Source organism: Tachysurus vachellii, chromosome 17 (genome assembly GCF_030014155.1).
Source record: "Tachysurus vachellii isolate PV-2020 chromosome 17, HZAU_Pvac_v1, whole genome shotgun sequence".
Classification (NCBI taxonomy): domain Eukaryota; kingdom Metazoa; phylum Chordata; class Actinopteri; order Siluriformes; family Bagridae; genus Tachysurus; species Tachysurus vachellii.
Window position 1 is genome coordinate 20896242 of NC_083476.1, and position 12500 is coordinate 20908741.

At 38.8% G+C, this 12500-nt stretch overlaps 1 protein-coding gene across 4 annotated transcripts in view; it reads left to right on the forward strand.

Annotated features, from left to right (window-relative positions):
• uimc1 (ubiquitin interaction motif containing 1) overlaps window positions 1-12306 on the forward strand; it is a 21020-nt gene extending 8714 nt beyond the window's left edge. Inside the window, exons 9-18 of one of the 4 annotated variants that reach the window (XM_060890619.1) lie at window positions 2541-2819; window positions 3085-3143; window positions 3230-3348; window positions 4679-4722; window positions 4822-5065; window positions 5176-5233; window positions 6335-6443; window positions 8081-8129; window positions 10671-10716; window positions 11477-12306. In XM_060890619.1, coding sequence (XP_060746602.1) covers window positions 2541-2819; window positions 3085-3143; window positions 3230-3348; window positions 4679-4722; window positions 4822-5065; window positions 5176-5233; window positions 6335-6443; window positions 8081-8129; window positions 10671-10716; window positions 11477-11669 — 1200 coding nt within the window. In that variant the 3' untranslated portion in view covers window positions 11670-12306. Of the gene's footprint in view, window positions 1-2540; window positions 2820-3084; window positions 3144-3229; window positions 3349-4678; window positions 4723-4821; window positions 5066-5175; window positions 5238-6334; window positions 6444-8080; window positions 8130-10670; window positions 10717-11476 lie in introns of those variants that run through there. The other 3 variants (XM_060890620.1, XM_060890621.1, XR_009649759.1) reach the window with 3 other exon arrangements.
• Window positions 12307-12500: the final 194 nt, after the last annotated feature.

Consider the following 12500-nt stretch of genomic DNA (forward strand, 5'->3'; position numbering starts at 1 on the left):
ATTCCGTCTGACAGCGACTATGTGTATATATATATATATACGTATATATATATATATATATACGTATATATATATATATATATCTATCTATCTATCTATCTATCTATCTATCTATCTATCTATCTATCTATATATATATATATATATATATATATATATATATATATATATATATATATATATATATATATATATAATATACATACATACATACATACATACATATATATATATTGTCCAATCATCCAGCTAACATCCAAGCGACCTGGTTATTTATATTTATATATAGAAGAAGAACTAGCCTTTTTTTTGTCACACATACATTACAGTGCAGTGAAATTCTTTCTTTGCATATCCCAAATTTGGAGGTTGTGGTCAGAGCGCAAGGTCAGTCATAATTAGGGTTGCAAAGGGGCGGAAAGTTTCCAGCAAATTTCCGGAAATGTTCCACGGGAACTTAACTGGGGAATTTTGGGAATATTTCAAATTGGAAACTTTACCAGAATTTATGGAAATTTACGGGAATTTATGGGAATTATTTGAAAATATAGGGAAATGTATATAAACTATATCATTTACAACCACAAATAAACATTTTGTTTGGTCATAAGCAGACATTCATGCAAGGTAATACAAATTTTAAAAATGACCTCTTGAATGTATAGCTTTGCAATATACATTCATTCATTCATTCATCTTCTACCGCTTATCCGAGCTACCTCGGGTCACGGGGAGCCTGTGTCTATCCTCAAGCTTATTAGGTCTCTACTTCTGTGGTAGTCAAGGCCTGGAAAATGGAGGTGAACCCCCTGTAAGTGAGATATGGAGGATTATATTTTATTTCGGGGGGGGGGGGGGGGGGGGGGGGGGGGGGGGGGGTGAGTGTGTGTGTGAGGGGGGGTCATCAAATTATCTGTGCATGTGGTAACACTCCTAATTTACTGCTTATTAAGAGTTAGTGAGGTAGTTATTAGTATTGGGTAGTATTGGGTACCATAGAATAAGGTAATGCAGAATAAGGCATTAATATGAGCTTAATAAGTACTAATAAATAGCCAATATTCTATTAATATTCATGCTAATAAGCAACTAGTTAAATGACCCTAAAATAAAGTGTTACTGTGCATGTTATGGAAGAATGTAAGTACATGCAGGGGGTTTGGCCTCAATGGCCCACCAGTAAGCAGTGTGCTGTGTGCAAGTGACCGAGGAACACAGGGTACAAATTCAACTTAAATTGCATTAAATCTGGTTGTTTTAAACACAAGATTTATTACTGTTTTTTTTTTTTTATTTATTACAAGATTTTTTTTAACTACATTTAAGTTCTTTGTTATAGGCAACTCTGCATTTGTTTAAAATTCCCAGTTTATTTCCATATATTCCCGTTAATTCCCATGGAACGTTTCCAGCCTTGAAAATTCCCGGAATTTTGCAACCCTAGTCATAATACAGCAGAGAGAGCATCAAGAGTTAAGGGCCTTGCTTTAAGGGCCCAACAGCGGCAGCTTGGCCGTGCCGGGGCTTTAAACCCAATCAACATGTGCTTTACAGCATCTAAATATAAAAAAAAAGAAATAAATACAATTTTAATAATAGCAATACACACATTAACAGTAATAATAATACAAATTTTCAACAAGAGGGATATGCCATGGAAAACAGGTATGTCTTAAGTTGTATTTTAAAAACGTGTACGGAATCAGCATCCCTGACATACACGGGTAAGCTATTCCAAAGTCTAGGTGCTACTGCCGCAAATGCTATATATATATATATATATATTAGTTCTCTCTCTCTCTCACACACAACTCTCTCTCTCACTCTCTGGGTTGTTGATCGGAGGATCGGGGTCTCAGCAAGCCTCAGCACCACCAAGCTACCACTGTCGGACCCTTAAGGCCCTTAACCATCATGCTCCATGTGCTGTATCATTACTGACCCTGTGTTCTGACACAACCCTCCAAAGCTGGGATATGAATTTCACTGTGCTGTAATGAATGTGTGACAAAATAAAGGCTACTATAAACACACACACACACGGATTTCTTCTTCTTCTTCTTCTTCTTCTTCTTGTTTATTATATCAATATAATTTTTTACTGGCAAATAAATTCTGCCTTTCAGCCTTTACCATGAATGTTCAGTTCATGCTCATGCTGTCTGTGTACATGACCTTTTATGGAGTTTTGTGGGCATCACTACATGCAAACACACTTCACCTTTAATGAGTGATCAACCTGTGTACACAAGTACAAAGAAAATAAACATTTTTGTTTGTTTGTTAGTTGTTTTAATCTGATGGAAATTTGTAGTTTGGTTAACAGACAATTTTACTAAAAGAATAAAATGTATAATAAATCATTTCCTGAGCTGAAATGATTTATTATATTTATTATATTTATATAGATTTATTATATTCCTGAACTTCATTACCATACAGACACTTTACTCTACAGCTAAAGCGAATTGCTCGTATCTGTATTTATATTGTTTATGTATTATGAAGCATGAAAGGCTCGTGTGCTGTTGTGAGTGCAGGTGTTCCCGTGTCCGGTAGAGCGGCCACACGGCAGGAGACTGAAGCGACACCGAGCTCCTCGGCTTCTGGACGAAGATGAGGAGGAGGAAGAAGAAGAAGAAGAAGAGGAGGAGAACGAAGACGTTCAGGGGTGTGACGAGGAAGAAAAAGAGAAAAAGAAAAAAGTGGAACGTAAGAAACAAGAAGACTCTCAGTCCTGTTCGGAAGAAGGAGCGCAGAACGGTCAGCACGAAACCTACGTCGTCGTGTCCTCTCCTGGGTCGCAGGAGGAGCTCGAGGTGCGCGTTGATCACTTTTATTATTATTCCACACCTTTAAAATACACCTATATATAATATGTTTATATTTATTTAGGATTTACTAAATATTGCTTTTGGACATTATTTATTATAATTAGATATTCGTACATTTTCGCAGATTTTTTTTTTGCCAGAAGGAGGAGCTCAAACGATTCATTCTGTTCGACTAAAGAAGGGATTGTGAGCGTTTTTTGTGTTCGATTTGTCCTTTTAAATCCGCACACGCTTTAATTGTATTCCACAGCAGAAATCACCTTTACTGCTCGGGCAAAAGGAGTCTACAAATCCAGCGAAACCTTCCAGGTAACGAAAGACTTTTACTCATTAACAGATACATCAAATCAACCTGGTTATTAAACACGATTTAAACACGATCGTTTCTTTCGTAGTTGCAGGAAACTTATTCCTCAGGACCTTTCGGAAGACACTCAGATACAGTCAGAGCCCGACGAGCTCGGAGAAGAGGTTCAGGACGGAAGTTTCGACATGGAGAGCGCCGTGTGTCCGGGTACGGAAAGGATATAACGTGACGTGTGTCATGATTGTTATAAATCGGCCCAATTTGTTCATAAGTTCGCCTCCAGATTTTATTTCTTTCCACGTTATACATCCACAAACGAGTGCTTTTGAGATGGGTCTGAAAATCGGACTCTGATATCACCAGCATGTCTCCTCATTCATCAAAAACCTCAAAAGTTAAAACACATGCCTTGTTTTTTGAGGAAACTCTCTGAATTTCGTACTCTGAGAATCTTCCCAGCAGATTAAGACCTAAACATACAGACATGAGAAAAGAAAAAAGCGATGACTCGTGTTAACACGTTGCCGCACGTGTGTGAGTGAAATTTATCAGCTATTTCGTGTTCAGAACGTTCCCTTGTTTTACAGTATGATCCACAGCCCTCGTGGTTTATTTCACACGTATATCAGCCGACCAACCGAGCAGCTACGAGTTCAATATATCGATGTTGATCTTGCCACCTATAAGACTAAGACATGCAGTATACTTAATTATGTTGTATTTTGTCTTTGTTCTTAGGGCATTTTTTACACCCGGTCACTTCACGTGTTGTCTCTGATCCGATAGCTATCTGATTTGTTAAAACTGTTCCATTTACATTAGGCCACATAAACGCGTCTCGGCGAATCGGATATCGATCCGATCTTTCTACTCCCACCCAAAATGCTAATATATTTGACCTCATTTCCGGGGTAATTGAAACGGAACACACTTTGGTGTATGAGGTTTTCAGAACGCAATCAAAAAGAAGACAAAAAAACTCGTTACGACGGTGATGTTACAAAAAACAGCGTTTACTGTTTGCTGCATTTTCGCTGGCAGCAGCAGCACGTTTTAAGACCCGACGAGACTCCTGGGTGAAAGATCACCTGCGAGTGACGTACGTCCGTTTGGGAGGAGTATAGCGCTGACGTATGTGGCTTGAACAACCACATTCATTTACACCTGTCCAGTTTCATCTGAAACACGTCCCAGACCACCTCCTGAAGGGGTTTGTACCGTCAGATTTATATCCATCTCCAAAACGTTTCGGAGGGCATTTAGACCTGGTCTTTTTACCATCGGGTAGCTATCGGATCACAGAAAACACATGAAGTGACCAGGTGTAAAAAGCCCCTTAGACACAGAAGTGTGTGTCACAATCCAGATACTAAATCCCTAAAAATATTTCATTGTCATTTCATATATAAAGCACTTTTAAGAAGTTTAAAATCAAGATCCGTTACATAAGTGGATGTTAATGCCTATGTTAATGTCTTAACGATACGTTTACGGATCGATAACAGATAACGTGTCTCTCCCTTGTGTTGAAATACAGAAACCCAGATGACACCAGAGCTGATGGTGACCAGTCCCGCACAGGTACAGTACATCCGTCTCCCGGTGCACTTCGGTGTCACATCTTATGACGACGCTGTAATTAAGCTGTTTTTACACGTTCTTCAACATCCGCGCTCGCAGCCAAACGCTGACGGCATGGAGGTGGACGAAGTGACCGATCCACCCCCTGAAGCCGACCTCGGAGAGAGGATGGAGCAGGAGCGTCCAGGTGAGGAGCAGTCGTGGATGGAGTCTGTTCCTTCTCAGGTGGAGTGTCCCATGTGCACTCGCCTCTTCCCTCTCAGTAAGATCGAGGTGCATGCGGCCTACTGTAACGGCGCCGTGGAGGACCAGGTCCAGGAACAGCAGGACAACCTTTCACAAGGTCAGCAAGGGTTTAGTTTTAAAAACTTGATGTAATACATTATTTATTTATTTATTTATTTATTTATTTATTTAAAAAAAAAAACACCTCAGTTGTCCTCCTGTATTTAGCGAGCGCTAGACGGAAGATCACGAGAAGAACTACGGAGGACGACGTGACGTTTGAGAAGTAAGTAGGTATCAAAGCGTCCCTTCGTTTTTCCTGCATATTCTTACAGCCTTCGATTCGCTCAACTCGTAAAAAAACTATCCTTTTATTATTTATTTTTATTTTTAATCCATATATTCTCAAGTTATTCCTTAATGCACCTTAGACAGTGTCGTCTTTCCCCCCAGGACCATCTTAAGGACCTGATTTTGTAAATAAATAAATAAATGTATTCAATTGATTTGATTTTTTTTATTTATTTATTTATTTATTTATTTATTTATTTACCGAATACTACTTTATTGCTTGAATCACTCATACCTGGTACCTTTTAGAATAAATAGTGTAAATATATAATACTGAAAATGAGAAGGACGATTTAAAATCTCTTAACAGGAAGTCAGAGTGGGACGTTTCAAACGGCCCCTCCCCTTTTTCTTTTTTAAGTCGCCGATAGTATTTAAATTTATTTAACAATTGACATCGTCTCAAAGCAGCTTTACATAAACATAGAACAAAAGGTTAATAAATATACAGATCAATGTAATACAAAAATTCAAGATTAATATTAGATATATTTAAATGTTTGTATTTGTCCCCAAGGCAATATTAATAATTAATTTTATTAAATAATAACTGATTATAATTTATTAATTTAATAAATATCTATTCAAATGTTTTTAATAATAAATAATTAATATAAAAAATAAATATTTCTTGTTATTTCTTATTATTTAATGTTAAATAATAATTAACATTTAGCATTTGATTGGACAGAAAATCTGACGAGAAGCCGAAGTGCAGAACGATGTCATGAAAATAGTTACGGCTAAAACGATATTCACCAAAAAAATGTTTGTACTAATTTTGTTTAAAAAAAAAAACAAAAAAAAACACATCGACAATATCAAAAGAAATCACACGATAACATCATTTATAACACTATCGATATGTTGGTATGTTCAGAATGAGAACGATCACCATGTTTATCTGAGTGTTCTTAAAGTATGTAGCATCAAAAAGTTCAATAGTATTTTTATATATATATAAAAATCAGTCGTGTAAACGTCTAGGCTGAATAATGTTGATGTGTGTGTGTGTGTGTTTTTTTTTTTATATCAGATCAGAGCAGCGAGAGAAATGCTTCTTGTGTAAAAAGTTTTTCACGAGTAAGGAGTACAGACATCATGTGGATCAGTGCCTTGAACAGAAAGCGCTCGGAGCAAAGCAGGTAAACCTTCTGAAAACAAAATACATACAGCGGTTTACTTCAGAGCTTTGTGTTCCTGTCAAACGTAAAAATAATCAGGGAGAGAAAAATGCTGATACGGTAGAACACTAAAGCGTGCGGTTATTAAATAATGAGAAAAAGGCAAACGTTGAAATAAACCTCTTACAGACATTCATCTGTTCACTGACTCATCACGTTAAAGACGGCTAATTTATATTCTTATAAATACTTTTTTCTTTCTTTGTTTTTCTTTTTTTAACCTCCTGCACCATCAGTTCTTACAGCTCTTAACTTTAAGTAATTAAAGGTGGGGTCTCCGATGTTTGAGAAATGCTTCAGAAAACCGAGTCGGGCCGACAAACTAAACAAAAACAAAACAAACGTGTAGCCAACGAGCAGAAAGGGGCGTGGCTTGTCAATATGGGCGGAGAGAGTGTTCAGTGCGCATGTGTGACATCAGCAGAAAGCTGTTTTAACATTGACATGGAGGATAAAAACAAAGAAAGAAAGAGAAGAAAGGCTTACGATAAGGTAAGAAGTAGGACGTGTTAATATAGGATCAGCTTTCCAGCGCTGGAGAGAACTGAAGGAGCAGGAAGTTGGTCACATATTCACAGATTGGAGTTTCCTGAGTCAATAACTCCTGAGCTAAACACTGTTACTACACAAATAACACCTCTTTTCTATCGTAGTAATGTAGAGACGCAGCTACAACCGTGTTTTGTGTAGTAACCGCGTTTAGCTCAGGAGTTATTGACTCGGGAAACTCCAATCTGTGAATATGTGACCAACTTTACTTAAGACGCCGAGGCGCTTTTTTCCTTCTCGATAGGTGAGTAACGTTGGTTTTGCTTTGTTACACAGAACTAATATATGTCTTTGTCCTTTACATGATTATGTTTGTGTGTCATTTTTGCTTGTTTGTTTATCTGCAATCGTATTGTTCTTCCCTTCAGCTATGATAAAGACACATTTCTTTCCATTAGTTGCCTGGGTTACGTATGTATGTGTGGGCGGAGCTATCGATACAGGGGTGGGACCCGTTTGGGTTAGGGGCGTGTTTGTTTTGGTGATTTTATATGTCAACATTGGCTTTCAAACATCGGAGACCCCACCTTTAATTAAATAATATACATTTATAATTAATTCTAATGTCTTCATGTGAAGAAAAAAAAAACCTGTTCAGGAAAAATACTATTCGTTAAATAAGAAATAATTCTGTGAGTGTTTTCTGTGCTCTTTAATGCCATTGCATAGATATTTTTTTGTTTGTTTTACTTTTTCTGAATGTAGTCACAGATCAGAATATTGTTTTTTTTTAAAATGATATATTTGCTCTGGTCTTGTTTCTGCTCCTCACTCAAGCTGAGGTCATGCAAGAAGACACACTGAGACACACCTACGTTTTAGGCAAATTTCACTCTGTGTAACTTGAACTGAAACGTCTGTATAGCTTCTGTATGCTAAAAATAAATGGAATGTATAGCGGGTCAGATTTAAAAGAACATATTACGTATAGTTTACATTTATAGTTCTCGTCATATGCGGTTAAATTGCTTATATAACCGACTCGTATATACTGGTGTGAGAGACGTTTACAAAATAATCGTTCAAATCTATTTTCTTTGTCTTTCAAGGGAAACGGCTTGCTGTCTGCTTTAAATCGGACAGAAACGGTGCATCTGGGTACGTACAGGCCATCTAGTGTATATCTCGACTGTGACTTAGGTATGTGGTAGCTAGAAGGTAGCCCTTAACTCTGAATCGCTCACTTGGATAAGGAGTGACTTGCATTTTTACACTAAGCTAAGCAATTTACCATTAAGGGCCTTATTCAGGGGCCCAGCAGTGGCAGCTTGTTGTAAATGGGATTTGAACTCATAACCTTCTGATTGGAAGTCCAACACCTTAACCACTAAGTTTCCACATCCCCATAAGATCAAATGTATGTCGCTCTGGATAAAGGGCATCTGTCAAATGCTGTAAATATGAATGCTGGTGAAAATGAAGAAAACTGATGATTGTGTCAAAGCATTTCTTTTAGAATTTGGATTTTTTTTTATTGCATTATCACTGATTTTGTTTTATATTCTGATAAAAATACAATTTTACTTCTATCTATCTATCTATCTATCTATCTATCTACAGTTGTGTTCAAAATTATTCAACCCCCAATGCTGTAAATGGTTTTAGGGAATTTAGTGTACATTTGTAATTGTATTCAGAATGAAATCCTACAAGGACTTCTTAAAGAACCATATGCAACTAAAATGACATCAATTAGTTTTGTAATACAGTAGTAAATGTTTCTTTTGTGAATTCTTCATTGACATAATTATTCAACCCCTTAAAGACTACCACTCTGAAGAACAGAGGTTCAATGAAGTGTTTTCAATCAGGTATTGAAAACACCTGTGGATATCAGGGAGCAGCAATAAAGCCTAATAAGCACCAATTAGGCAGCTTTAAAATGACTGTGATACTCAGCTCCTTCTAGACATTTACTGGTGTGGTTACAAACATGGTGAGGTCAAGAGAATGGTCCAGGAAGACAAGAGAACAGGTGATTACTCTTCACAGGAAGGGCAATGGCTATAAGAAGATTGCAAAGATGTTAAACATACCAAGAGACACCATAGGAAGCATCATTCGCAAATTCAAGGCAAAGGGCACTGTTGAAACGCTACCTGGTCGTGGCAGAAAGAAGATGCTGACTTCGACTGCTGTGCGCTACCTGAAGCGTAGAGTGGAGAAAAGTCCCCGTGTGACTGCTGAGGAACTGAGAAAAGATTTGTCAGATGTGGGTACTGAAGTTTCTGCTCAGACAATACGGCGCACCCTGCGTAATGAAGGCCTCCATGCCAGAACTCCCAGGCGCACCCCCTTGCTGTCCCCAAAGAATAAGAAGAGTCGACTGCAGTATGCCAAAAGTCATGTGGACAAACCACAGAAGTTTTGGGATAGTGTTCTGTGGACTGATGAAACAAAATTAGAACTGTTTGGGCCCATGGATCAACGCTATGTTTGGAGGAGGAAGAACAAGAAAAGAACACCTTGCCTACTGTGAAGCATGGCGGGGGGTCAATCATGCTTTGGGGCTGTTTTGCTTCTGCAGGTACTGGGAAGCTTCAGCGTGTGCAAGGTACCATGAATTCTCTTCAGTACCAGAAGATATTGGATGACAATGTGATGCAGTCCGTCACAAACCTGAGGCTTGGAAGACGTTGGACCTTTCAACAGGACAATGATCCCAAGCATACCTCCAAGTCCACTAGAGCATGGTTGCAGATTAAAGGCTGGAACATTTTGAAGTGGCCATCGCAGTCACCAGACTTAAATCCGATTGAGAACCTCTGGTGGGACTTAAAGAAAGCAGTTGCAGTGCGCAAGCCTAAGAATGTGACTGAACTGGAGGCTTTTGCCCATGATGAATGGGCGAAAATACCCGTAGATCGCTGCAAGACACTTGTGTCAAGCTATGCTTCACGTTTAAAAGCTGTTATAACTGTAAAAGGATGTTGTACTAAGTACTAAGATTGAATGTCACTTGGGGGTTGAATAAAACTGATAATGATGTGAGCTCAGAAAAGACATTTGTGGTTATTTCATTATAAATGTTATGTTATATTTGTCTGACCTACATGTGCCTCTTTGATTTAATTGTAAGCAGGATGACTGAATGATCATAATCAATGTCAAACCGACCAAAACAATCAATTTCAGTGGGGGTTGAATAATTTTGAACACAACTGTATCTATCTATCTATCTACACATTATCTGTCTGTCTGTCTATCTATCTATCTACACATTATCTATCTATCTACACATTATCTATCTATCTATCTACACATTATCTATCTATCTATCTATCTATCTACACATTGTCTATCTATCTACACATTATCTATCTATCTATCTACACATTGTCTATCTATCTATCTATCTATCTATCTATCTAGCTATCTATCTACACATTATCTATCTGTATGACATGGGATGGGGCGTTACAGTAGTCCGTCTGTATGACATGGGATGGGGCGTTCAGGCGTTCTGCTGGAGGATCAGGTTTTAACTATTTGGATGCGATACACTTAATAACGGCTGTTAGGATCTGTAGCAGATCTACAGTATTTGAACTCGTTTCTGTCATCATGTTGATGTTAACAAAGTTACAAAGCCCAGGGTTTCTTCACACATCTAAAATATAATCTCTAAACTCGTTTCAGATGACAGCAGAGCTGGACCTTCTAATACGACAGCAAGAAACAGTCGGTAGGCTTTAATTCAGTTCACTTGCACAACCTCAACATCCTGAGTCGGTAAAACTAAAGCTGTGTGTGTCTGTGTGTGTGTGCATGTGTGTGTGCATGTGTGTGGGCGTGTGTGCATGTGTGTGGGCGTGTGTGCATGTGTGTGGGCGTGTGTGCATGTGTGTGGGCGTGTGTGCATGTGTGTGGGCGTGTGTGCATGTGTGTGGGCGTGTGTGCATGTGTGTGGGCGTGTGTGCATGTGTGTGGGCGTGTGTGCATGTGTGTGGGCGTGTGTGCATGTCTGTGGGCGTGTGTGCATGTCTGTGGGCGTGTGTGCATGTCTGGGTGTGTGTGTGCATGTCTGGGTGTGTGTGCATGTCTGGGTGTGTGTGCATGTCTGGGTGTGTGTGCATGTCTGTGTGCGTGCGTGTCTGTGTGCATGTCTGGGTGTGTGTGCATGTCTGTGTGCGTGCGTGTCTGTGTGCATGTCTGTGTGCGTGCATTTCTGTGTGCATGTCTGTGTTCGTGTCTGTGTGCATGTCTGTGTCTGTGTGCATTTGTGTGTGCATGTCTGTGTGCATGTCTGTGTCTGTGTGCATGTCTGTGTCTGTGTGCATGTCTGTGTCTGTGTGCATGTCTGTGTCTGTGTGCATGCGTCTGTGTGTCTGTGTGCGCGTGCATGTCTGTGTGCGTGCTTGTGCGTGCGTGTGCGTGCGTGTGCGTGCGTGTGCGTGCGTGTGTGTGTGTGTGTGTGTGTGTGTGTGTGTGTGTGTTTTCCTCAGCAGCCTCGCAGACACGTCCGTGACGCCCGGTGACAGCTCGGATTCTCAAGCTTCTGGTTATTACGTCAGCTCGTCTCCATTCAAATCCTTCACTCCCATATCAGAAATCACCGACTGCCTCATAAACTTCCGGCAGCAGTACTCGGACCGGACCAGCCAGAGACTCGGGAGGAAGAGGAAATTCAAGAGATAGCATTATAAGAATATACTCCAAAGCATCGATTATTGCTTTCCTTTTATACCAAGGCTACATTGTGTGCCATTTTTGTTATTTCTATATTATATTCTAATTAATATCATTAAATGATCCAGTAATGTTATTTAAGGTGCCTTGTTATTTTGAATTTTGTAGATATACTATGTGATGATGTACGAGGCGAAAAAAAGAGAAACCGTTGATGAAACATTTTTATAACTGATAATATAAAATCCTTATGAAATAAAATGATTTTGCTCGTTTAATTCTTTTTTAATTTTATTTTAAACTAGAACTTTCGGTGTGTTTATTATATAAGAATAATCTCTGTAGCTTTGTACCGTGAGATGTAGCTATTATCATACATTACATTATCTTAATTCAGTGTGTGATTTGATATCATTTGTTTTTTCTTTTAATGAACCATTAGTACCTAAAGTGCAGGTGAAGGTCATTACGATTTGCATGTAAAGGAAAGACGCACCTTTAGAAGCCACACCTGGTTATGTCAGTTTCTGGGTAATGGCTTCATCCTAAAAGTATGTACAAGTGTGTTAATGTATTTATGGTTCCAGGTTTTGAAGTAGGATCAAAATTTTGGGCAGTAAAATGAACATTACAGAAAATAATACCATTTTTTTCTGTTTGACTTTGTTCTGTCTTGATATCTCATGACAGTAACAGGAAGTGTGACGTCAAGAGCGTCTCATCATCACAGACATTAAAGATGATGGACCTGTGTGTGTATGAGAGAGAGAGAGAGAGAGGGAGGAAAGGATAGGGAGAGAGACACAGCGGGAGAAAAAAGAGAAAGATGGAAAAGGAGAG